The following is a 27,290-nucleotide window of genomic DNA, read 5'->3' on the forward strand; positions in this document are numbered from 1 at the left end:
CAAGCTATGGCATACTTTCCTCCTTTTTTCAGAAGCAGCATTTAAGTCATCCTACTACTTCAGAAATAACCAGGCATCTCTGGGTGTCTCCCAGTATCTCAACATTTCAAATACTATATAGACAACACAGTAATAATTCTCAAAACAGCGAACGTACTTCTATGCTCCACGATGGCTTTTGCTAAGCCTCCATCTTCCAAACACACTCAAGGACCACCACTCTCCTGATGAGCCACACCACCATGTCCCTCTCCCTCACCTTTCTCTTAAAGCAACACCTCACCTGGAACACTGACTGACAAGCACTCAGCAAAGCAGCAGGGACTATAGGATGAGCAGCAGTTGCAAGCAACCAGTATTTTGGTTATCACAAAAGTATACGCAGCTTTCATGTGATTCCAGACCACCGGAGCTGCACACCAAACTGACTTATTTTGTGCCATGTTTTCTGCATCAAACTTCTCCTGGCTTCTTTCCTCCTGTAAACCTTGCCACACCACTTCCATTCAGCCTAGAAATTCTGCAGCTGAATACAGCTCCAAGCTCAGCAGAAAGCCAACCACAACTGAGGCTTTAGGTGCAAATAATATGCAATCATAACAATGCATCAGAGGCACCCTGTCTTCAAAGCCGGAACGTAAAACTCAAGATGGCTGCAAAGCTGAGCACCAAGGGTGGAATCAATTTTACCTTCAACATACAGAAGCTCACAGCTCACAGAGAGGTGTGCCACACCAGGTGGCAATCCACTCTGCTCACCTTTCAAAAGTACCTTGACAGAGAAGCAAGACTGGAGCCATATAAACGCTGCATCGCTATGCTGGCAGAGATGACCTCAGAAAACACAGAAACGCCCTCTCTTTCCCCTTACGTAACAGAACTTGTATTTCTGTACAGCCACTATCATTTCCATGGGAACTATGTTCACCAGATACCTACCATTTCTGAATCTACATGTCCCTCATCACTGCCATATCTGCGCATCTCGTGTATTTAACTCGCGCAACTTTCCTGTGAGGTTGGGCAAGTATATCTTCCATTTAGAAAAAAACCGCTGAGAAACAGAAAAATTACATGTCTAACAGAGGCTGCTACAGAAGACTGGCGGCTTGAGCTGGGATCTCTCAAGTCACAGGCTAACGCCCCAACCACCAGACTGTGCCTTTTCAGAGACTTCTCAGCCAGGAAATATGTTTTATGCAAATTTACACCAAGAAACAGCTCTTCAGAACTTAGACAAAAGAGTTAATGAAACAAGTCTGCAAACTGAATGATATACTTCTCAGTTACCATGCCCTCTCGCCAGTCTGGCCCACTTAACACATATAATTCCACAATGACAACCAGAGCAAAAATCTGTACTGCATTCACATATATTCTCAAAGACCACTCCAAAACCACAAACATGTATAAACTCACTTTACTTACAGCTTTTCTGTATCTTCAGACTCTGTCAATCAAGCCCGCTTTCAGGTAGCTTATTTAAGCAAAAGCTTGAGATGGAAAATTGGAACTGCAAATGCTTACAGTAAGTTTTTAAATACTTAAAAGTACAACACAAGTCAGTTCTGCTAGTAATAGAACATCTGCTTTGGTTCTGAACCTCTAACATATAAGAGAAGAAAACAAAAATGTCATTCTAAACAGACACTCAGTATCAGAAATCCCACCTAGAAATACTGGAGTAGACTTAAGTTACAAGCCGAGACACAGGGCCTCTAGAGCAGGAATAGCGACCCAACCTTAGCTACAGCTCTGCCCCACAGTGTGCCTAAAATGCTTTTTCAGATCCCTGTTCCTCCCCCACTACTGGCTCCCGGCAGCTAGAGCTCTGCCTCTTACCACAAATCCTCTCCCAAAACTCAACTATAGGTTTGTCAGATGAGTATGGGGACTGTTACCAAACTCTTCATTTTCGGTCACTCGGGATTCATGAGCTGAGCACTAGCTGTGAACCACGACCTTCAGACTGCTGGTGTTAGCACAGTGAGTCATTTTGCTCCCCTCAAGTACAGTCAGTACCAATATCAAATGTTGTATCTCCCAGACAGACTTATTTACATACTTACTTAAGCTTCCTCTAAATGGCAAAAAGAACATTTTTACACAGACAAGCCACAGGCAAAGCTAAAATATAATTATCAATTTACTTCACTAAACCACACGTGCATTAACATCTTCATCTGAATCATCTGTGTCCCGATTAAGCACTAAATACTGCTAGATTCAAACAAAATTATATCAAAGTCACACACTGTAATGCAATATAAACCAATCTAAAGGAAGGAACCAGAGAAGGGAAATGAGTTTGAGGTTAACATCTTTCTAGACAACCAGCGATCATTTTACACAATCTAAGTGTATTCCTACCCAACCTTAGGGTTAAGAAAGACAAGGAGCTGGGGGGTTAAAACCTCTTCAACACATCCCCTCGTAGAATTAACCCCCACAACGTGACAGCACTGAATTTTCAGCTATGGTAAGCATTTAAAGCTGTCATTAAAAATACCCACTTAGAGCTTTATATTCTTACAGGATAAAATGCCCCAAAGCATCCCTGCCCAAGAAGCTAGCACTGCATTTCGAAGGGAGCCTTTGGTGCTTACCAGTCCAAGAGGCCTCCTGCTGCTGCTGCTGCACTCACTGTGTGGTTCCTACTTCCCCTTTAAAGGTCACTGACAGCAAAACCTCACTGGTGCAGACACCGACAGGCTACACATTTGGAGTTTCCTTGTTTAGGATCTTAACGACAACAACTGGCACAACTGCCCTCACCAGACAAGTTATTTGTTGTCACCAAGCTGATACATACTCAGCTTAAAAATCCTATTTTCAGTTCTGCTAAATGCCGTAGATACTGTAGTTTCCTTACCAGATGGGTAGCTTTTGGAAATGAAGGGATTAAGAAACAAAGAGTAGTGATTAAATACTATTCTTTTCCTACAAACACTGACAAAAAGGAAAAGGAAAAAAAAAAATCCCAGAAATCCTACACCTTTTCTAAATGTAGGGCTAAGCAGATAGAACTAGCAGTTTTTCCTATTTTATTCATTTACCTAATCCAGAAGGAGCTGCAATTGTTGTGGCTTTCTCAAGCAAACTATGACTCACGTTAAAATGACAGAAAAATGATCCCAAATATGCTCACGTACTCTGAATTTTTGCACCGGTTCCATTTTCTGGGTATCTGAGACTGTCATTCAACTGAAGCACTAGACATGTCTGCACTTGCATGGACTTAGAGAACTGAGCACAAATACCCCCCTCTGCTACAAAGCACTTTGCTCCACAGACCTACCGCTTTTCACTGGACTTACAGCACAGCAAATGTTGAACTGTTTCTATTTCACAGACAATACGTTATTCTTATATACTTAAATACTTGATATATACTTGAAATACTTAAATTACTTTATTTTAATGTAAATATCAGTAAGTCTACTTTCTCTGAATGTCTAGAAGTCCTTTGAAATACCAGTTTTTAAAAACATCCCCAACCAGTTTATGTGACTTGATCCAAGACAGAAATCAAGGCAAATGAGTGTGTGCCCACCCTGTTCACAATGGCAGGAATAAAAGCAAAGCCCAGGCTCCTCAGTCTCAAGCTCTAACACCACTTTTCTGATCATCTTCTAGGATCAAGCAGTAACAGCAGGTCCAGCTGGAACACTCTCAAGGCACTCAAGTGCTACTACCTATTCTTCCTCAGCAGTGACAGCTCTTCCTGAAGTGGTTTTGTGACACAACTGTCTAGAGACCACAACCCAATTTACTTTTGATATGAGCTCACTGAAACCAAGAGGCGGAATTTCAGTGATTAGTGCCTAGCTTTTCAATATGCCAGTTCTGTTATCTGTACAATGAAACAAAAAGTATTAAAGGGGCAAAGGATTCGGAAGGAACATCTGCAAATTCCATGCTCTAAACACTATTTAAATACCAATAAATCAGTAACACAGAGGGAAACAAGTTTAAACATGACAGTTACTGTCTGCATTACACAGACTGTACTGCTGGACTACGTCAAAACAAAGCGATTTGTAGCCAAGAGGTACTAGATCTGTGCAACTCAGAAAAATACAAAATCCTTTCTGTGGCAACCCACAGCAACTTGAGGATTTAAAAAAACTCCTTTAAAAGGAGAATCTTAACGTGGTGACAACTAAGAAACTTAAAAAGATCCAAACCAGCATTTTAATTCCTGTCCAAAATAATGCTATTGACTTGCATTTGTTAACAATTACAGCAAACTTTCTCTACCAGAAACACGAGACCAGCCTCACTGTTTCAAAAGGATAATCCGAGTCTGTGCAAGAACAAAGTAAATACCAGGCAATTCAGAAGTAAAAACTACCTGGATGAGCCTAAACCCCACCACCACACACACAAGCGGTACGCAGCCCTGCCGGGACCAGGTGGCAACGGGGAGGCTAACGACAGCACCTGCACTGCCGCCGTAGGCAGCAGGTGGCTATCCCGTTGCAGGGCGCTAGGAAGGACCCGCAGACCCCCAGCAGTCATCCCCCGGTAGCTCCGAACGCCTTCGCGGGTCGAGCGAGAAGCCCCCAAGGAAGCGCTGCGCCGGCCCCGCCGCTGCGCCGGGACTCGCTGGCTGCAGGGGGGCCGCCTTCCAGCAGGGGCTTCTCCCGGGGAGCAGGCCCACCGCCCCGCGGCCCAGCCCCTCGCCACCCGCGGGGTACCTGGTGCTGGGGGCCCGGCCTCGCCACCCTCATGCCAGCGCCGCGGGGCCGGGCCGGCGCGCTCCCCTCGCAGCCCCGCCGCAGCAATGCCGCAGAGCCCGCGCCGCCGGGGCGGGCCCTCCCGCCGCCCCGCCCCCTCCCGCCCCGCGGGCGGAGCGGCGCGGCGGCCGGGGGACAGCTGCGCTCCGCGGCCCCCCGGTTGCTCCCGCTGCCCGGGGCTTGCCAGCCCCCGGGAATGCCAACAAGTGTCCCGGACGGGGGAAAAAGGGGCAGCAGCCGCTGCCGCGGGGGAGGCCCCGGCCCGGAGCCGCCCGGCCCGGGAGCAAGTGCCCCCGCGCAGCGCAGAGCCGCCCGCCCCGCCGCCCCGGGGAGGGCACGGCTGGGGCACAAGGGCCCCTCGCCCCCCTGCTTCCCTCCCCTCCCCAGCACCGAGCAGCTCTTTTGCCTTTTTTTCTTTTTCTTTTTTTTTTTTTTTTCCCCTCCTCTCCCCTGTTCCTTATGCAAGAGTTTCTACCTTCTTTTGAAGCAACAAAGTAATTATGGCCTTTAAACTGAGAAATCACAGGAGGCTAACATTTTGTAGATATTTGTGTGACTGAGTATGCTGCTGCAGAAATTTGGCCTCCTGCCTATTCCCAAGATCATAACAGTCCTGGGCAAACATATGTTTTGCAATCACATCAGCAAAACACTCAGCCTTTGTTTGCAGCAGCCTGTACTTCTCTGTCGACCCCCCAGGGCTGTAAACTCTGCCAGATGCCTTACATCTCCCACCTCTTTTGCTTTGGGATTTTATGACATCAATTATTTCAAAAGAAAAGAAGTCCCTAAGCTGGCCCACTTTTTTTTGTTGTTTTGTTTTCTGCCTCCACAGCAATCTAAGATTTAGAAAGCTGAATTCTGTTAGACAATTTTCCTTCAAATATTTTGAATTAAAACAAAATATGATGACCCTAAGGGGAGATCTACTATTTCAGTTTTGATGGGAGGAGGCCAGGACGGCTCTGAACCCTTGGTCACACTCATTTGGGGGAGGAAGGCTTCTGCCTACAATTTGGGCTGCTGGTTTTGAGTCCTGTCCAAGCTACCTAACAACCAAGCAGGGAAATTCCATGACACTGAACTTCACGCTTCTGTTAAATGTGAAACTGAACCTGAAAAGTTGTTCACAGGCTGTTCCTGTTATGGACATATGAATCATGCAGCAAAATACAGAAAACACTGAGGACAGCACTGTCAGAGGAATACAGCAGAATGACTCGAGGCAGCAGTTCTGCACATCTCTAATGCTGAAGTTTTAAAGGCTTCCTTTCCACTTTCCAAACACCCCTACCTCTCTAGGCTATGCAATTAACTTTGGAGAGCCAAGGGACACTCTAAGCTTAGTCGCAGTTACAAGGTTAAATCACCCAGAGATGCCCAGGTACCACAGCTCCTCACCTGGGGCCTTGGCTTCAAGCCGGTAAGTTTCTCCAGAAGAAATGAAGTGTGCTTTGTACCTACTTGCACTTCATAAAATGCTCGACAGAAGCATGGAAAAAGAAGAATGCAATACTGGCAAGGAAGGTTGCATTTTGTGAGCTAATAAAACAAACTAATGAAGAACACTGTTTAATTCCCACTGGCTACTTCCTTACTTCAGGCCAAAACATAACAAAAAGAGAAGGAATGGGCTCCTCTTGCATCACAGGCAAGGAACTGGCTTATGCTTCAGAAAAAATGCTGAAAAAAGGAGAAATTACCTGAAAGCTGAAATGCAAGAAGATGCCTCGCACTATAAGAAGTTTTCCTGGATGTCAGATGAAAGGTCACCCCCTTCAATCAATTTGTTAACACCGTTTAAGGAATAAGCTGGGGGGAGGTGGGGGTGGGCCAGGGAAGGGCAGCAGTCCCTCAGTCCCCTGGGGAGTGTGTTTCCCCCCCCTGCAGTCGATTGCCCTGCCTGGATATTTGTGAGGAAGCCTGTTTATGTTAACATTTGTTCCTATACAAAGAGCCTTGGCAGATGCAGATTTTTCTCTTGACATTGTCCAAGGGAAATTCTTTCTCATTAAACAGCCAACTCAACAGCAGAAGGTAGGAAATCATACCGTGTTCTTCACTTCTGCATCAGCATAGATGAAGGCAGTGACAGCGTGTCAGAAAAAGCATGTACAAAGGGGAAGAGGAAGTTGCACAGCCGTAGCAAACAAATAATAATGGTCTTAAAAGCTCTCCCATATGGCTTGAGTACACAAGCTCTGCTCTGGCCCCAAGTACGTCCCTGCCTTAGCAGAATCTCATCACCACAGTCTGCTGCAAACGCTTTCTCCACCCCAGCCCTCACACAAGTATTTCCAAAATGCAACTCTTCCAAATCAAAGAATACACAAAATTGAGCCACATGCTCATCTATAAATCAGTACATAATTACAGAATCAAATTATTTCCATTTGGGGGGCTAGTAAGACTAGCTACATGAGCAATTTCATGAGGGAATATGGTTTGACACCAGCACAAATTACATTTGGGTACTAATGAGCACAGAACCCAGTGCAGCTGGGGGACACAGGGACAGATCTATGGTACAGTTTGTATAACTTCAGCATTCCCCTGCGGAAACACAACCGTATGCTTGACCACGTATCAATGCAAATAAAAAGAGATCTAGTGAAACACTGGGAAGGGAAAAACAGCAACAAATGTTTAACGTGGAAATACTGATAGATAACAAGTTCCTTTCACCCAGAAAGAGTGTATGATCAATACACACCAAGCCACCTAAAACCTGAAACAACCACCACCTGAAGCATGGAAAGATACTCTTTCATAGTAAGCATTTCCATAAAAGCTGCTCGTATAAAAGGATGGCATTTAACATCTGTGCACCCTAAGTCATCAGAAATATGATTTTTCCTTATTGCTACTGTTACAAGAAATATCCTGCTGAAGCTAAAAGGGAGGCCAATCAGTTACAATGTGAAAAGCCTGATCCTGCAAACACATATGCCTGCACTTAAGGTGCTGTAACTTGGAACAGTTTGGTTTCAGTCCAATAGGGCGATTTTTTTGAGTCAAGTTCAGCACAAACAGATGACTCCAAAGAACTGGCAAACCCAGATCTTAAATTCTTTCCATAGAAAAGCTATCCAAGCAGAAGCACTCAAAATGCCTGGTTACTGCAATGCCCTGGACATCAAATTTGTATGTCAGAGGCCGATCAGATTATTCTTTCCCAGGAATATTTACAAGTAAAACCAGGTACTTCTTTGGGGCTTTGAGCTACCCGGTTTGTATTAGTCCTTAGGACTGGATTTCTCTCTTTCATGGTTTCATAAGGTAGTGCCAGCTGTGGCAAGATGTAGCAAGCTTAGCAGAATGGATGTAAATACCAGCATTGACATCCGAGTGTCTTTGAACCCCCTGAGATGGCTGCTGACACAGGGTGTCTCCCATCTGCAGCTAAGCCAGCTGAAGAGGTTACTGCACTAACCCGGGTGTCACTGCCCCTGGGAGGGACGGGTCTCTCTCCTAAGACCTGCCCACCCAGCTGCTTCGAACAGCACTCAGTACTGCATGCAAAGCAATCAATGGGAGGACTACTTCAGGTTGGGGGGTTTATGATTTTTATTTTTTTTATTGTTTTAGCTCATTTTGACAGACAGAGGTCAGGCATTACTAACAATGATCAGTCCTCAGGGGACATCACTCCTAGTGAAGCAGCAGCAATAAAAGCATGGGGGCAAGAATCTCTTCAACCAGAACAGCTCAAGCAGCTCCACCTAAACTAGCACCTTAATGAAGTCACCAGGTGTTTGTTCCAGCAATGACTAAGCAGCCCCACACCAATCGCTCTGAACACTGCCCTGTGGATTCCTCGTTCCTTGCTGTCCACAGCCACTACCCATTTCATAACAAACTTCAAATCTATCTCCTGATCTCTTCTATCCCTTATTACATATTTGTTATTTTTAAAATAGCAAAAATCTTTATCATTATAACAACAAGGGAGGCACAGCAAACCAATCATTACAGTGATGAAAGAATTTAAATTAAATAGAAGAATATATTATTCTACCATGCAAGTCAAGAAAAAATGGTCAGTATTTCAAAGCATTCTTCTTGATTTAACCTTAACAATCTGATTTGTCAGTCTTCAAAATACTCTCATATTAGAATTAGTACATCATTCTAGTGAGGAGAATAAACTGTATTCTTTCTACAATCTAAATTCTTGCTGTATGTGTCAAACAGGATTAGCCTTTAGGAATGGCACTGCACCCGATACCTTTAAAACAGTAACAGCAACAAGTTGTTTAGAAGAATGGAGGGCTGACAATCAGTCACATCAGGAAATTAGTTTAGATCAATACAGAGAAGCTTTCCTTTTGTAGTCTTTAAGATTGCAAGGCTAGCTAAGACTGAACATTTTACAATATTCAGAGATTATACTTATTGTCTGTTCCTCAAACCTTATCCATCCTTGAAATCCTATTTTTTCTATTTCTAGATTTTTTACATGCTGCTTTCTTTGTGGCCACATCTTCAGCTTTAATGGGCAACTGACTTGCAAGTACTCAAGGGGGTTTGTGAGTAATTACAGATCAGGCCATTCCTAGCCCACTGTATCCCCACTAAAAGACACAGCATCTCAGAGCTGCAAGAGGTTGTGAGGCTCAGTTGTTACACCTGAGCTGTCCTCACAGTTGATTGACTTTAACTCACCAAGCTCCAAGAACTCCAGTGTCTTTATCTGTTCCCTGGACTATTTTGGTTCATCGCTCAGGTCTCTTATTCCCCCAAAACAGCCATTCTAGCAATTTCTGCCTGTAGGATTTCTACAGCTCGACCACCTCTAAACCATACAAGCTGTTTTGGGTTTTTTTTCTCTCCCCAAAGATTGTCCAAATTTAACATTCCCTTCTGCAGTTATTAGGTAGCAGAAATACAAAGTTTAATTCAAGGAGCTATACAAAGTTGAGACCTTGAGATTATTCATTCTTTGGCAAGGACATGAAAACAGACTTATGGTTTCTAAAACTGCTACAAATAGTAGATTAAAGATGCATATCTAAAGCTTAGTAGATTGAAAGAATGTCTTACCAGTTTATTCTTCCCCCTTTTTATGAGGGTACAAAGCTCCTCCTAGGCTGATAAACAGCAGCTGAACTACAAAAGTTGTTTGGCTGGCTGGCTGTAGATATCCAGCATTAGAGAAGTAGGTTCTTCTGATACTGTTCCAAGGTAGCTCCAGGCTCATGCACTACACAGAAACACTCTAGTTCACAACTCCCCCAGACCCATATCTCCCAAAATGAAAGTTCATGTTAACTAGTTTCAAAACTGACTTTGATAACTCACAGGTAACTTCTAATCTTTCAGTGGCTAGAGGGTGTACGGAGAGGAGATACATTGTCTAGCTGTGAATTGCCACTGTTTGGGGAATGGAAAATCTGCAGTCTGCCAGCCACTCTGCATTCTTTCTCAGTACTAAATAAACATTAAGGTTAAACAAAACTAGTTTAACCTTAATAAAAGAGTGTATTTGGAGTTCAATCAAGAAAAATAAAATCTAACATAGTTCATAGCTGTCTAGAACTCGTTTAGCCTAAAGAAGTCCCCCCTCTTCCCTTCAATTAGCAAACTGCCAGGTCATAACAATGCCTAAGACATTTCACACGGTTCCCTGGAGCTGGGATCCATGTTACTATCTTTTTCTCAGGCTCTCTCTCCCCAAGATGAATACTGTAAAGGGATGAATATCCTTTCTCAGTTGAGTGAAAATCCACTCTTGGGAACTTCCTGCAACTTTTAGTCCTCATAGATTCAGTTAAGAGCAATGAGACAATGCAGTACCTTACTTGCTATGCTACCTGGAATGTTGTCTGACCACGCTTCACCACTATCGTGCAAAAAGATGCTGTTGGAAGACCTGTCCTACAGGGATGGAGGTTACCTTATCAGTCTGGGCAACCCACTGCAAACAAAACCTTTTACACAATGCAAATGTGTGCCTTCAATGCAAGGGAAGGCCAACAATCATCTCTGTGTGAGTTTAAGGCTTCTGGGGTTTTTTAAACTGCACTGGACCTCAGAACTAGTCTTTATATGGAAAGAGAAGAAAAAGCAATGAAATGCATCTCATTACTAGCTTCTAACAGAAATTGGACACAACTGCAAACACATAGGGGAAAAAAATGCCTTTTGGAGTACTGCAGTGTTACAACTGGCTGACTGGACTTGGGTGAGACCATGACAGCCAGTGACCCAGAGCTGCATTGCTGTGAGGTTACAGTAAGTATGCAGGAAACACTGTGCAAGTGTCCCGTGAAGAAGTTGCAACTGAAACCTACTTTCACACTCTGGTACATACAGACATGCAAGCCAGAAGCTCTTCTCACCAGAAGCATTTTGTCATCTTTACCCTTAGGAGCTCCAGTGCATTTCTAGAAAATTGCTTGAAACTGACTAGAGGCTCACGCTTGACTTGATTTTGCAGGTATAACAAATAAAAAAATTATTTCTGCAGAGCCTTCACCAAGGAACAAACTAGCGATTTGTAAAATGCTTTGTTAGACTTCAAGTCAAACCTTAATCCCACGTAAATCCTCACTACAGCCAAAACCTAAATAATTTTTTTTTAATTCAATGTTTCCCCATGAAAAGGCAAGAATGAAATGCAACAAAAGCATGCCATGTCATTTAGTGTACTTCAAGAAGAGTCTCAACTATTTTTCTATAGCTTGATAGTTACAGTAAGATAAAATCAAGTGAAATAGTACTAAATTAATATGGGAAGTACCACTAGAGATTCAGGAACCCTTGTATCAGTAACTGCAGTTTGGCGAACTGTTTTGTGGCTTGCTTCTTATACCTGCCATTTTCGGGCACATGCTTAATGTGCCTCAAAGCAGCAGACAGGAAAGAATGAAAAATCAGTTCTTTTGTTTTCAGTTTTCAATGTCTAGCTGTGACCCAAATAATATATGCTATTTATCCAAGTTTGTGAGCTTCGAAAAACCATCAAAATTTTTTTATTAGGGAAAAAAACCCAAATACCTATAAAGCTGTATTCCCCTTGCATTTTCTGTAATGACCTATCTTGATGATAAGGTTGCAAGTTCCTCGAGACTGAATATCTCTCCATATTTGTTTAATATTGTCCTGGTTTCAGCTGAAATAGAGATGATTTTTTTCTCAGTAGCTAGTGCAGTGCTGTGTTTTGGATCTGGCATGAAAACAGTGTTGACAGAATGCTGATGGTTTTGCTTGTTGCTGGGTGATGTTTATACTAAGTCAAGGACCTTTCAGTTTCTTGGGCCCTGCCAGCGAGAGGGCTGGAGGGGCACAAGAAATTAGGAGGGGACACAGCCAGGACAGCTGACCTGAACTAGCCAAAGGGATATTCCATAACATATGATGTCATGATGAGTATATATAAGCTGGGGGAAGAAGGGGACGACGACATTCAGCATTATGGCGTTTGTCTTCCCAAGTAACTGTTATGCACGATGGAGTGCTGCTTTCCTGGAGATGGCTGAACACCTGCCTGCCAATGGGAAGTAGTGAATGAATTCCTTGTTTTACTTTGCCTGCATGTATGGCTTTTGGTTTACCTATTAGATCATTCTTTTCTCAACCCTGAAGTTTTACATTCCTTTCCCATCCCTCTTGGTGAGGGAGAGTGAGCGAAGCAGCTGCGTGGTACTTAGTTACCAGCTGAGGTTAAACCACAACAAATATATAGAGCCGAGAGTACAACGATATTATAGGATTTATCAACTCCTTTAGAACATTATCCTGGCAAAAAGTTAAGTACAAAAGTAGGTAACATCATCCTAGAAGAGTAACCTGCATCACTGATCTCATGACAGCAGTTAGGAAAACAGATCATCCTCTAGGTACTATTCAACACCTGTTATAAGTTAAGGAGATAATACCAGATATGCCATTTTCATATCAGATCTGTTTCTTTGACTTTTATACTCAAAGACAAACCCATGAAGACCTCTGCTTGAGGAGAATTATGGCAGGGGCACCACCATGACCAACAGATGAATCAGGTATTTCTTGTCAGTTTTGTCAATTATTATTGGTGTTTTGTTTAAATGCAGACAACACACTATTCTTCATACAGAAGAATATTCTTCCCTATTTGAGAGGATGCAGCTAAGACATTTTAACCCAAATATGTTTATTGGCCCTTGCTTTCTAAAACAGAAGAACTAAAAAAAGCACTGCTTTCCTGCTAGATACAAATCCTAAAAGATCTGATCTTGCCTCCTACTCGGCAATCAAGACCATTTCCTACAGTGGGTTTTACTATTATGACCCTTGCATTAATATTCAGTTTCTTTCTCTTACTGTAAGTTAAAAGGACACCAACACCTGCCTAGGGGTTACAGCAGGGACCAGAAGCCCTCCAGACCAGTGGGGGCCAACCCTGCCCTGTGACCAGCAACAGTTACAGCCATCACCTGCTCTGACAAGCTCCAGAGCAGGTGCAGCAAGCTGCAATGCCGCTACCAACATATGCTTCAATGACATTGTACATGTTAACACAGCACAATCTCTGCATCCTCATAAATCCTGGCTTTCTCCAAAGCTTGGAGAGCTCCCTCAAGGGCCCCTGGGACAAGCTGGCCTGCCACCAAAGTGCCTGCAGGACCATCTTCTTACTCTCCTACCCACACTGCCACCTTGGTGCTTTTCCACTGGCCACAGAGGCTTTGGGTCCCTGCAGAACAACTATAAAATCACAGGGAGATTTCTGCAACTGTGCGGCTTGGAATCTCAGTAAACCCATAAACTTTTCCAGGCTTTGCAACACCCTGTCTGCAGTGGTATGATGTCTGAACAGTAGAACTGTTAATACCTTCCCCCACCTACCTTCCCAAAAGCATATTTGCTAGGAGAACTAAGTCAAAACAGAATTGAAACCAACTCTAGCACTTTCTGCTCAAATACTGTTAAGTGCCTTTGTTGTTTGTTTGTTTTTTTAAAAAATGTCAACCACAATATAGGATTTTAGCCTTATAACCACTGTTCCTTAAATTTTAAATCAACCACTTGCTATTGTGAGAGAGGAAAGGCTACCTGCTGTTGTTGGACCACCCTGACTACATACTATACAGCATTTTAATATACTATGTGATACTTCAAAAGTCCTGGGAAAGGCCAGTACTGTATGTGTAACCCCTCAGATTCAAACATGCTGAAACCACACACAAAATAGAGCAGATGTGCTGCAGAAGACACAGTGCTCCCAGATTTCCATAGCAGAAGCAATATTTTGCAATCAAGCTAGCATTAAAGCCTCATTTGTACTGGTTTTCAAATGTAAAGTAAATAAAGTACAAGTAAATAAATAAAAATCCACAGATACCATACTAAACACACACAAGTTTTACTAAGACAGTAATATAATAGGGATAATGTCCTTAAAAAATGGGTTTGCTGTTTATAGTTGACATTTGAGCTTATAAATCTGTTTTACTGGATACAAAGCTATAGCATTCAAACACCTTCTCATTTTGTCAGTAAAGCTACAAATCTATACCTGTCTGCCTGTTTCTCACCAGCATGACAACTACCCTCTAACTGCTCAGCAGGGATTCCAAGTCAGCAAAATAATGCAGCAAATGAAAACTTGTGCAGAACTGGGCATTTTCACTACAGATGAAGATGCAAAAATGATCACTGAAGCCTGTAAACTAAACTACGAGCAAAACCTCTGCTTCATTTGCTGACATAGCTATTTTGCTAACAACAACTGAGAGGATGATTTCTCCTTATCAGGATGTGTTCGCCATCTTCCTGAGAAGTCCTCCTCTTGAGAGAAACTACCACAAAAATAATTCATTCTATTATATTTGTAAATATAAAGATAAATTTTGTAAGAGTAATGATTGATTTGTAACTTTATGTGAAATGTGACTTAAAAGAAACTTACAGGGACCATCACACTCTTCTGAAGCTGGTAAGGCTGAGGCTAAATCAAATTTGGATTTTAGCCAACAAGGGCCTGAGACCAACTCCTAGAGCTGTAGCAAATCAGGAATTACTTGGCAAAGCATAGGTCTGGAGTTGTCAAGGATCACTGCACGATAACTAAAACAAGACCAGGATGAGTTGGTGAGCTGAGACCAGGGTCTCACAGAGAAACCAGAGCCAGGACCTGCATTAGGTTTTCAACCAGCAAAGACTGGCAGGACAGAATTCAGGCATTGGGCTAGGGAAAGAGAGGACTCCTGAGGATCATCTATCTAGATTTAAACTTAGGCCTCGTGGGAGTAGTTTTCCTAAGGCAAGGTGATTGCATGTCCACAGCCAGCAGGTGAAGTTTAGAGCTTGCACTAACCAGGATCCAGAAAGAGAGATTCAGCTGTGGCAAATAAGAGGGGTTCCTGGACCCCTCTTGTTGCTTCCAAGAGGCTGACTCTCTGCTCTGTAAGAAAAAAATAAATAAAATAAAACAAAACCCTGTGTCCTTGAATTCATATTGCATTATCATCTGTATTCTTTCTTCCACATGCAAGAACCACATTTTCTACAGTAAATTCATTCTCAGGGCTATAGAAGATTAACGCAGCATTACATGCACAGGCTGGCACTTTCTTAATAGCTGTCCTGCATTAATTATTTTGTTGAAATACAATCAAGACATTGCTGGAAGGGAATGTTTTATACTAGGGTCACTTGAGACTTGAGGTTGTTTCTGGCAGCACATTGCCCTGGATGAGGAAAATGGTCTTGTACAAGCAACCAAAAATCATTGTCCGACTACGCCTAAGCTGACCTGAACAGGAAAGAAAGATAACTCCCATATAAACTTGTACAGCAAATATGTTAGGAGTGGAAAACTTTGCCCTGTTTCACGTGATACAGCAACTTAACAAATTCTAACGGCTCTGAACCTTTCTCAAGCATGGCTGCTCTGAGGGGCAGAGGGAAGAAGAAAGTAGCTAGAGGTAAGCTGGGTAGCTGGTTTGCAGGGAGAGACTCAATAAAAGAAACCATGGGGTAGGGGCTGCACATTTCTGGATGGGAATATGTGCATAGTCCAGGTGGCCAGCATACATTATGTTAAATGAATACATTTTAAAAAAACATGAAAAGTAACAGGCAGTGCATCCAGAACATAGCTGGCTCATTGGGCACTTGCCTGTTACCTCCAAAGTATTGCATATATAATAGGTCTGAACCTGCCCCACACATATCAAGACGCCTGGGTGTATGCATGCAGCTGTCATTTTACAGAGCTACCAGAAGCCCCAAATGACCAAATTACTTTTTTCACTTCTCTACACAATCTTCCAGAGGGGAGGGGAGGGCTGGGCAGGAATAGGAATGTGTGTGGGTAATGACAGCACTATTTATGGGATCCTAAAAACAGACTAACTCTCTGCACACGTACTCACTGATGAAACAAAAACAACACAACTGACTGCTCTGCCTCATAACAAGACAGATATTCACATAAAAACATAACATACATTTAGATTTTTGGCTCAATATTCTTGTCTCTGAATTGTTGCTCTACATATCAACAAATGATCCTTTGTTTTAAGAAAGCCTTACCAGCCACAAGTTTCCCAAGAGAGGGGCACTACATCCTTCAAGCACTGACAGGCCTGTCTGGTAATAAGCAACCAGCATGTATGGGATAGATGGCACAAATCCAGGGCTGAGTATAGAGGAATCACAAGAACACTCTCCAAGAGAGAGGGTAAGTTAAGAAGGCATCTGGATACAAGAGTGACAGAAAGGTACTGGCCAGTTATCCTACAACCCTGCTATGCTGCCTTGCATGCCAGCTTGTTGACATTTATATGGCTATTAAAAAGAGAGAACAGCCACAAACAAGTCACTATGCAAAACTTTTTCCTAAAAGTACAATGCTAAGGAACATTGGACACAGAGGTGTCCAAACCAGTCTCAAAACAATCAGCTTCACGTTGAGAGTTACTGGCTAAAAATTCTCAGTCCACAGTAGTGGAAAACATGCTTAATCCCAAGCACCTAGAGCATGGGAAGGACCGCAGCCTATTTAAAAGTCAGGAATATCATCAAAAGCTGCAGTAGAAACAAAAGTCTGAACTTGGCAAGTAAATGCCTTTTCCACTCCTTTTTAGAACAAACTCTCTTGATGGAAGTTGCCTATTTTAAAATAATTGAATTTTGCATTTGAGTATGCTACTAACTATTAACTGAGCTATGCGTGGTTAAAACATTAATATAAAATGCAAGAACATAATAACTGTTGGGTTTTTTTACTGAACAGTTTGTTGACAACAACACTTTATAGTTTTCAAATAGTAAAACCTCTAAAAGCAATTTATTTCATGTTTTCTCTGTACACTAGCAAAGTATTGACTAAATGTTAATGGCATTCATCCTGCTATTTTGGTCACCATCAGATTTGAAGGAATACAGCTGCATCCATTTTTCCCATATGTTTTATACAATCTCTCCCTAAATATGTTTTCCTCCTCTCCTCACACAAAACTTCCACCAACTGTTGGAGAAGCTATGCAACTGCTAATGTGAACTTCCTGATCAGAACATCTACAACCTTTAGCCCATGCCCCTAGTTGTCTCAGGGGCAAAGGGAGTAGGCAGCTGCTCAGAAAGTTTGTAACTAACAGTACCTTGTGAAAGGAACATGAAGGGAACTAGAATCAACAAATTAGATTTGAAGATTTAAGCAAACTGTCTGGAGAAGCAGCACGTATTTTTAGTCTGTTAACAACCTTGAACATTACATAAGTATATTGTGTAGGTTACCCTGGAAAACACAGAGTTCCTGTAGTGGAAGGGCACAATCTCCATGGCTTGCTGCTTACAAACTGTAAGCAAAGGAGCCCATCTTAGGTGCCCTTAAACCAAAAGCTTACTGCAGCACTGTTGCAATTATGTGAAAAGTGGGCGGGGAAAGACCCAGAAAGAAAGGTTCCAAGGTTTTCAACTAACTTCTAAGTGACACTTCTAAGAACCAGCATGTCTGTTCCACACTGTGAAATTATTTTCCAGCTTTTTCCTTTGCCCGGTATTTCTGCAAACTGACTAGGACAGCCAAACGCAGATAGGAGACTCAGAAGAGTACACACTGAAAGACATTTCAGCAGGACCCTGGGTTCATGACTTATTTTATGTAATGAAAATCTGCTTAAATATGAATCAAATGTAGATACATGAACTCTTTACATTTGGATGATATCCACGAATCTGTGTATTCCTTAATACACATGTACTAGTAATGCTTGTACACCAAGTTCTTCCTTGGTAAGAAGCCCCTTCAGCAAATATAGCCACAAAATTCAGAACACAAAAGCCAGTTACTGAGGAGGACACCTAAAAGGGATGAGAATGTATAGAGAACAGCAGGGCTTTCAGATTCAGATCTGTGCACGCTAATCACAATTCAGTCACAAGCTGACTTCCCTCTTCCCAGCCCCAGCTCTCTCCTCCCTACATCATACCTCCTTCATTCCTCTCATTGTTCCACCTTCCCCACCATTAATTCTTTACTTAACTTCAAAGAATCAGAAATTACTGTAGCAGGAATCTAATTTTCCTTTTCTTACTACCCTATTTTGAATTGCTTACTGTTAGCCTGGTTGGGCTATAATTAACTGAACTGTGCTCTGGTACAGCAGCCCTGCCTGCTCACCTGACTCTAGACACTACTACTATGAGCACTAGGGATTACTTACTGGTGCCATGGGCAGAACAGAGGATATCCTCCCTTTAGAGCAGGGATCCTCAAACTTTTTAACCAGGGGGCCGGCACGCGGATGCAGTGGCAGGCAGTCATCTGCCACTGCTTGGTTCCCCCCCCAACCCCTGGCGGGGGTGGGGGGGGTTCTGTAAATACCGGGGGCTGGACTGAGGACCCTGGGGGGCTGTATCCAGCCCACGGGCTGTAGTTTGAGGACCCCTGCTTTAGAGCATGTGCTAGTTCCAGCAAGCACACATATGAAGAGTCACTATGACTTGGGTCATACAAAACCAGGTAATACAGACAGAAATCAGGATAACGTTTTTCTGCTCTTACTGTTTTCAGTCTCCTGCCCCCACTGCTTCAGACTAGGACAGCTCAGCTCTTCCATGACATGAGAACTAGAACTGTAAAAGGCGTTAGAGTGATACACCAAAGCTTCAGGACAACATCCTGCAAGCAAAGCAGCCCCCCAGTTCTCCTCTAAACCTCCACCTGCAAAGACCTCCCTTGAAGGTATGCAAGAGTGATTTCTGATATACTATCAGGTTGCTGCTATTTCCAAAAGACCTCCAGCTCTGTAGGAGCAGGTTAACGCTTTGCTGATGGCTCATTCTCAAAGCCACCTGCAGACTGAAAATGTCTGACCTGCTCTAGGAAACCCAAATTCTGGCAGAGTTTATCTGGGTTTGAGCTTGTTATTATGAACCTGAAGCTTTACATGAGTTTGCTATATCCAGGCTGAGTTTCAGCTAGTATTACACCAAAACTTCCTTCTACCTTGGAAGAACTTGGAAGGTAGAGGTTGAAAACTCTCCCTGTACATCATACACACATAAAAGCAGAAGAAAACAGGCTGCAGTCCTTCCCAGTGCCTGGCAGCTGGATCCACTGGTCATTAAGGACAGGGGAGAGCACAGAGCCAGAAAAGGCAGTTTCTGGAAATGAAAGATGGCAAACCAGAGGCTTAGGTGCAGAGAGTAAGAAAGAGCATCTGGGACCAAGGACTCCTAGGGAAAAGCATTCCTCTGGTTGTCTGGCTTAGGGACAGACCCCTTACTATAGGGACTCAGCCAGGACAGCAGCTTCATAAATTGCTGAGTAGTACATCAGCAATGAATGGAAACCGCATCTCTCAGACTAAAAGCAGTTTTCAGGGAGTGAGGTTTGATATGTGATTCAACTTCACTGAAGTTTCAAACAGTGAAAGTTTAAGACAGGGCAGGCATTTTCATGGAAAACATGGGTTTACCCAAGCGTGGCTGAACTGCAACTAAATTCTTCCCAATGGCCTGAGAACTTCATTGTATAACCTCTGCAGATGGGTTCAATTCTTGGAATCAAATTTTCAAGTTTTATTATTAATCAGAGCCGCTAGCCAACAGAAACACCAAATCCAATGTGAAAATAAAATGGTAGCCTATCTATTCCTTCCACTGCAGCAACTGTATTTGTCTTCTCTCTTTGGACAAACACTCACTCAAGTTTGGGACAATTCCAGCTGGTTACGTCAGAAGTTCATACAGCAGCAGTTACATACAAAAACTAGTCTTCAGTGTAACTCTATGGACTTCATTATAATTTCCTCGTCAAATCAGCAGCATTATTTAGAGACAAACATATATGTTATTAAATCTATAGTGTCTGAGAAAGAAAATCTAGATTGCTTTATTTCTCCTCTTCAGAACAAACACTACAAACCACGGTTACAAAGAGCATCTAATTATCACAGAGCTTTTCAGAGACATCAAACTATTATCAACTTTGCAATTAACACTACAGGCCAGTGACAAAAGATGTACCTGTTAAAACAATTTAACAAAAATAGTTAAGTCCCAAAGTAAAGAGGGACTCAAAGCCTCTCAGTAGGCAAGAAACAGCAAACAGCTGGCAACACTAAGAGATTTAATGAATACAGCAGCACTCAGCAGCAATTTGAAAACTGTCTGCTTGGGTAAGGCTGAGTTATTAAAAAAATCTCCATTTATAAATAGTGTTGATGGGATTTTTTAGATCAGCCCGTGTAAGAAGGATTAAAAGTCAATTGAAAAGTCTGTACAGATAAGAAAGCAAAAAGAAACTGTGCCCTTGCATTCTGTACATACTGTTTAACCTTACCTCTGTTTCAGTCTCTTGGCACACAGCAGAGATAGAACAGGCTGCCTTATGCATGAAGTGGGGGTCTGTGTTAGAGCTATTTAACACTTACATGGTGCTTTAAATTATACTGTCCCCTCATGCCCCTCTCTCTCTCTCTCTTTTAAAGCTGTATACTAAAAATCATCATTACCATCCCCACCAGGTACAGCTAGCAGATACCAAGAGCCGTAAATTGCAACAGGCTGCCCAGGCATGCTATAATGATTACATGTTTTCCCTCCTTTATGTAACTGATGATCTTGCTATTCTCTGTTAAGACTTTTATAACTGTACAACTCCAATATAACTAGTGTAAATATTGACAATGGGGAGGGGCAAGTGGGGATTTCTGGGAGGAGGAGTAGTGAGTGGGAGATGAGAACTTGGCTTTAAGGTTTTTTCCTCTTGCTTCCAAAGTATGCTGTAACATTCTGCTTTACACAAAAGTTATTATGGCTTTGAATTTATGCATCACTTCTTAGAATAAGATGACAGACAAGAACACACAACTAGCTCTTTTCATTGATTAATCCCTCCCCTATCCTTTCTCGTCTTCCCATCTCATCCAAAATCCAGCCTATTCTGGTAACTGAAGTTGCCTATTTCTGATGCGCCTATTGTAAGACAGCCAAAGCTAAAGAGCATTCAAGGTGAAAATGTACAATACTACGTCTTGTCTTGGTGTTCCTAGCCTGTAACATAGCCTAACATGTGATTTGCTTCCTTTGGTCTCATCCAGGATACAATAAGAGCTTTATGAAAAAGCTCTGCAAGAATCTGGGCCATTGATTTGAACAAGGACTATTTAGCCATGACACACAGTGCCAAAGAGAACTGCTCACCGAGCCAGCTCTGGAAGCAGTATTGCCATTTCAGCACAGGGCTCTAACAGTAGCACAGTGCTAGGCAGCAAAGCTGGATGGCTTCTGAGACCTGAGACCTCTTGGCACAGTCCTTCACCGCACTGTACCAGCCTGTCAGAGCTAGTTCAGGTGTGTCCAACAGCACCACAAAACACGTTGTGAATGTATTCTGATTACTTACCTGTAATATTTATCAGCCTACACTTTTTCCAAGGGATCGCACAAGCTATTACATAATCATAACCAGAATATTACTTGTAGAAGAGGAGAGCTATTCCACTGGGAAACTGAGTTATATCTAAGAAACAAACAAGCCACAGATATTTGGGAGTACATTGCCTCCACGCAAATTTCGGGTAGAAATAAAGAATATCAATATACAATAGCCCCAGGGAAATTCAAATAGCTAATCAGCTTATTTGCTGTTATTTGTACAAACGACACGAAACACTCCCATTCTGTAGGTGATACACTTTTCTGCTCTTATGGCTGCAAAGTTAATCCTTTAAATGCAGTTTTACTGTAAGTCAACACAACCCTGTTTCCACTGGTATGCCAGAGCATGAAACTACCTTGACAACAGCGATCTTCTCACTCTCCCTTAACTTCATGTAGGTGAGGAAGCTAAAGCCCTAGGACAAATACTGTTTGACGAATGCCTCCTTCCAACAGATTTCATCATACAGTTGTTATCTGGTTACTGTATACTCTCTGTATTCATGAGTGTTACTCCTTGCATTTTCTAAGCATGGCTTTATATCCTACAGGGTAAGAAGGATACTGTCATTCAAAACACGTTTGTGACTATTCATTTTGCAGTAACTTGCTCATGGTCCATTCCTTACTCTGGATGTCATACCCAGGGAATCCATATCAAGGAGATAGAAATAAATGTAGCAAAACCAATTCCTCCTTAAAGCTCATCACACTTTTATGCAGTTCTACTGCTTAAAAAAGGAGGGCTTCTTGGTACTTATTTCTGTCTGGGCTGCAAAGTCAGCACAGATAAGATAGCTGCATCTCCCTGTTTATTAGTGCTGCTACTTGTTTATATGACGACAAAAAGGACTGGATTGCCATTCTCTAAGAGCTACGAAAGATGAGGTGAACCTTAAAAAAATGAAAAAACACCTTGCATCTGAATGCAGCCAGGCATCTGCCTCATTGAAACTCCTTAAGAGTATTAGTCACAGGTCCTCTGCTTCAGTGCACGTAGCTAGAGGATTATGGTCTCAAAAAGTGCAGTTTGGCTCCCTCAATGTAACCTCATGATGTGAGTTGGGCATTTATGAATAGCCAGGTCTCCATGCAGCAGAGCTGCTAATAGCATGGCATGTACCAATCACACTGCAAAGCAAGTGACCTCACCTAGGCAGCTTGTGTAAACACAGCACAGCCACACAAATATGACAAGCTTCTGAGCATACTTAAGGTTATTCTATGAAGAATATTTACTGTGTTGCCTGGAAACACATAACTAGGGCTTTTAGGGGTTCCCCCCTATTTTCCATAAAGAAAATCTATGGAAAGAACAAGGGTTCCTTCAAAGAAGAGGTTTGCTATTGTGGTAATTCAGCATACCATACTCTGAAGAATAATTTTTCTAAACAGTATTTCCAAACCCAGCAATCTTCCTTTCCGAATACCTATTTCAATTAGGAAGTATTCTGCTGCTATAGGCAAGAACTAACAGCACTTCAGAGTGCCCTATTTGAACAAACGTACACTGTTGGAACAGGACAGAATCTCCTCATGAATGGATTTTGGAGAAGTACTATTTAAAGCTCCCTGGACATTACAGTGAAAGTGAATTTAAATTCTGAAAGACAAAAAACTTCCCAACCCTTTGAAAGAAGTTATTAATATTTATGTACCTTCTTCCTTAAACCAATAGATGTTACTTACTTGCTGGCAAACTGACCGAAAATTCTTTGGTTATTCACAAGGTCTACCAGAACATCACAAAAACCCAAGAATGGGTAGATGCAACTGTCTAGTGCTCTCACAAACTAAATCCCAGTTCTGCCCAAATTAGAAGAGGGTAAATCCTATTTACCTGCATTTAGTCTCCCCTATACTATGTCTTCCATTAACAATACTTAGAGCAGAAATCTCTTTCATGTGGAACAGTGTTGAAGAACAGAAATCCCACAGGAGTAAATAGGAAGATCACTGAATACAAAATTTCTGGTTTGCAAAATATCTACCAAAGAATCCTGTAAGAAAAATAAGGTTTATTTTTAAATAATGTATTTCATTAGATCAACTAATGTAGTTGGAAAACTACAGGGGGCAAGCTCTACTTCAGATCAGGCTTAAAAGCTTATCTACTTTTATCAATTATATGAGCTCATTAAGAAAAGCTACTACCTCTCTTCACAAATCTCATGTGCTGTTATCACAGCTGCAACACTATTTTTATCCAAAAAAGAAAGAACAAGCTTAGAACATTTGCTAAAAGATTTTAGTTGGGGTTTTTACCCCTACCACAATAGCAATTAATTCTTTTCTTAAAGGCTCCACTGCTATAAATACCAGAGCAGGAGAAGAAATACTGGTTAGACAACTTATTTTAGAGATACATGCTCTGGATTAAGTGGGATTTCGGAGAAAAACTCTGTGCTACCCAAGTGATAAAGAGGTTTAGCCAACAGCTTTGTTATTTTGAGGTAACTTTGTGAAGTGAGCAGCTGTTTAGTTTCAATATATAGTTATTGAACTCTGCCTGGCTTACCTGATGGGTACAGAAATGTCTAATGGAAAGTGACAGAAAAAATGTACATATTCTTCAATTATTTAATCTCCATGACCACTAAGAGAAACACATCTGAAAAATTTGTGCAGCTCACCATGCAGAATACTTAAGAAACAGTCACAAGGAAATTACAAAATTATCCCACATAAAGAAAAAGGACAGGTGGGACCCCTGAAAGCCTAATCAAGACTAACCTCCTGCTTCAGCAGATTCAGCTACAGCTTTGTCATCCTGATGGATGTTTGCCTAACCTGTTTGAAGGCCTCTAATGATAGACACGCTATGACTCCCAAGGTAAAGAGTGCTCAAATATCCTCATCATTAAAATCTAAATTTTACCTGGTATCACTATCTGAATTATTCTGTGTTCACAGAATGACTCGTCAGTGTTAAACAAACAAAAAATATTATTGTCTCTTTCTAACTGCTGAAGAATTCAACACTCCACCAGTTCTCACAGAATATATTACTAAGAGAGACTTCTATTATGCTGTTGCTGTGTGTCTACAACTGTATTTTCATCCAGATATAAAGTGAAACAAATGCAAATCTAGAGAAAACAGCATCAAATATAGTGCCTGACAAAGTACAGCTGACAGCAGGTGTCTCAACTTCAGTGAGGCTCAAAGCATTATTGTTCTCAGTTCTTTTAGGTCCACAGTAGATTTGTGACTGAAAAGCAGGGGGACAAGGATAAAAAAACAAGTGATTTAAAATTTCTAAAGAACAATGGCTTTGTGATAATTTTTTCCAAGCAGGGGAATAAGGCTACTAGGAAAAGCAGCAGCACACAATCTTACTGCTCCTGAGAACAACATTTTGCAGAGGATAAGGGCAGGGGAAGAAGGAGGGAGAAAAAAAAAAAAAAAAAAATGCGCAGAGCACGCTCTTCCTTCTCCCTAATAAAATCAGTTGCAGTACACCACTGGAAAGAGTGCTTCCAAAGGCTTAGGTGCCATCTCCATACACTCCCACTTTAGCAACAGCTCTTGCTAATTCTTGAGTATTTCTTGTTCTTCTCCAGCAGCTCCATTGTTAGTTACTCTAACAGGGGGAGAGGTTACTTCTTCAGAGACAGACAGGTAACGGCTTTGGACAGCAAGTTTGTTACTTCATCTTTGCCTCAGAAGATGGAGACAAAACATTCTACTTGCTCTGTGCAACTCTCTGCTACTGAAGAAGAGAACAAGTAGTGGCTAATGCACTGCTGATGCACGCTCTTTAAAGAGGGAGGAATTCCATTCCCCTCACCCTGGCACAACTGGAGGCTGAAAGTCCTCTCTCAAGTAGTTTTTTGGCATGCCCAGTTCTAGCTGATCCAACAAATCCACAGGTTATCCACTGGAGAATCAGCTCCTAACTTTTCGTATCTTTTTCCCCATTCTCAAGCCAGGACTAGACTTTTCCACACTGAAGAGCAGCAGCAAGAAAGGTCTAGTGACAGACACTTAACAGTCAACTGTGCTTCCTTAACAGTCGTTGAAGCTCAGAAGGAACTTGTCACCCATGCACTCTTCCATTGTTTCTTTTGCTGGCAATTTAACTACAGTTATATCCCTCTTCTCTGCTCACAGGAACTCTGCAAACAGAAAGCAATCCTGTTCTACATCCTGGAAGGCCCATTTAGGTTTTTTTCTCACACAACAGTAGTAGCCCTGTCATTGCATCAAAGAACAGAGATGGTTATCAGCAAGCCTCTCAATGCACACGCAAAGGGAAACAAAAACACACAGCTGTTAATAAAAGGCTTGTTGAGAACCCTCAATATACTCACAAAAATCTGCACAAAAGCAGGACTGATGAGTATCCAAGCAAGACTTCACCCAAGTGCCTGACATTCAGATTTCAAAAAACTTGTCACACTTGATTAAGGGAAGTAATGCTTGGAAACTTTGTTCAAGTTTTATAAGTAGAGGTGAAACGGAAGCGTGGAAGCACAGAACCCAGCTAGGGTGAGATGTTGGTGATGAATGGATAACTAGTCAATGTGAAAGGTTATTTCTAACTATTACAGAGGAAATGCAGAGCAGAGGAGAAAGAGCTTCCATCAAACTTGAATGAATAGGACAGTGAAGAGAATCCCAACCAGCTTCTAGATGAAAAGACAGAGGAGGATGAGAAGGGGAAGGAAAAAAAGGGCTCTAGTCAGAGGTGAGCCAGATGGTTAGATGTAAGCATCTGTGAAAGATTCCAAGCACTGGAACTTACGAAAGCCAAGGTAAGCACAAAAAGAAAGAGACAAGACAGTCACCTAAGGGAATGATACTGAAGGTGATTCAACTTGACAGAAGCAGCACTACTTGTCAATCAAGACAGCCAGTGCTGCCTTAAAAAGAGCCAATACGGGTACAGTCTGATCCAAAGGAAAGTAACAGATGCACATCAAGTTCTCAGAAAGGCCATTAGCTCTCTTCCCTGCAATTTGTTTCACCATGTGGCTCTACAAAACATTCTGCTGTGACATTAAGGAAAGACCTTTATTTAAACGTCCCATGTTCTATTTAATTTAGCTGGTACCTCTAGTCTGTTCCCAAAGAAAGAATACAGATTGGCAGAAACTTGATACATACCACGGTGGGTAAGCTCATTTACATGGATCTTCCAAAATGCCATGGCTGCCTCAGGAAAGCCAAGATGACTACCATTCAGCATGTCCAGCCATAGAGCAGCTAGCTACACCTTGCATGCTCTCCATCTGCCTCCAGTAGCTAGAAGAGACTAATGGTTGCTCACCTTTGAAAGTATGTGACAACAAAAATCAATCCCACAGCAAAAAGAGGAGGAAACAATAGTGAGTGCAGCTCTGGCAGACAGTGATATGGCTCAGATGAGTATCTTTCCCTCCGCTGGAGCCTCAGACTAATTTGTGACCATTTGTGCCAGAGACAAGATGTGTGTACAATGACACAGTAAAGACAGGGAAAGAAGATTGCTGGAAAACTGGAGATCTCTCCACACCCAATGGTATTAGCCCTTTCCTCTCCTACAAGTAACTTAGGACTCCCTGCCTCCTTTCAAGAACTCTTTACATAAAAGCATTGTGCCTGCGCTGCCATAGTCATGCATGTAACTCCTATTTCCACACCTTTATTTTTCAATCAGTGCTAGATTTTCTTCTCTGTTAAATTGGCTGC

General features: G+C 42.2%; 1 protein-coding gene across 4 annotated transcripts in view; it reads right to left on the minus strand.

Moving 5' to 3' along the window:
- SESN1 (sestrin 1) overlaps positions 1-27,290 on the minus strand; it is an 85,097-nt gene that overhangs the window by 13,782 nt on the left and 44,025 nt on the right. The window contains exon 1 of one of the 4 annotated variants that reach the window (XM_055810030.1): positions 4,701-4,833. The exons of 2 other annotated variants lie outside the window; for them this stretch is intronic. In XM_055810030.1, the coding sequence (XP_055666005.1) occupies positions 4,701-4,733 (33 nt within the window). In that variant the 5' untranslated portion in view covers positions 4,734-4,833. Of the gene's footprint in view, positions 1-1,842; positions 1,920-4,700; positions 4,834-27,290 lie in introns of those variants that run through there. One more of the 4 variants, XM_055810031.1, reaches the window with a different exon arrangement.

This window comes from Falco peregrinus, chromosome 7 (genome assembly GCF_023634155.1).
Source record: "Falco peregrinus isolate bFalPer1 chromosome 7, bFalPer1.pri, whole genome shotgun sequence".
In the NCBI taxonomy this organism is placed as follows: Eukaryota; Metazoa; Chordata; class Aves; order Falconiformes; family Falconidae; genus Falco; species Falco peregrinus.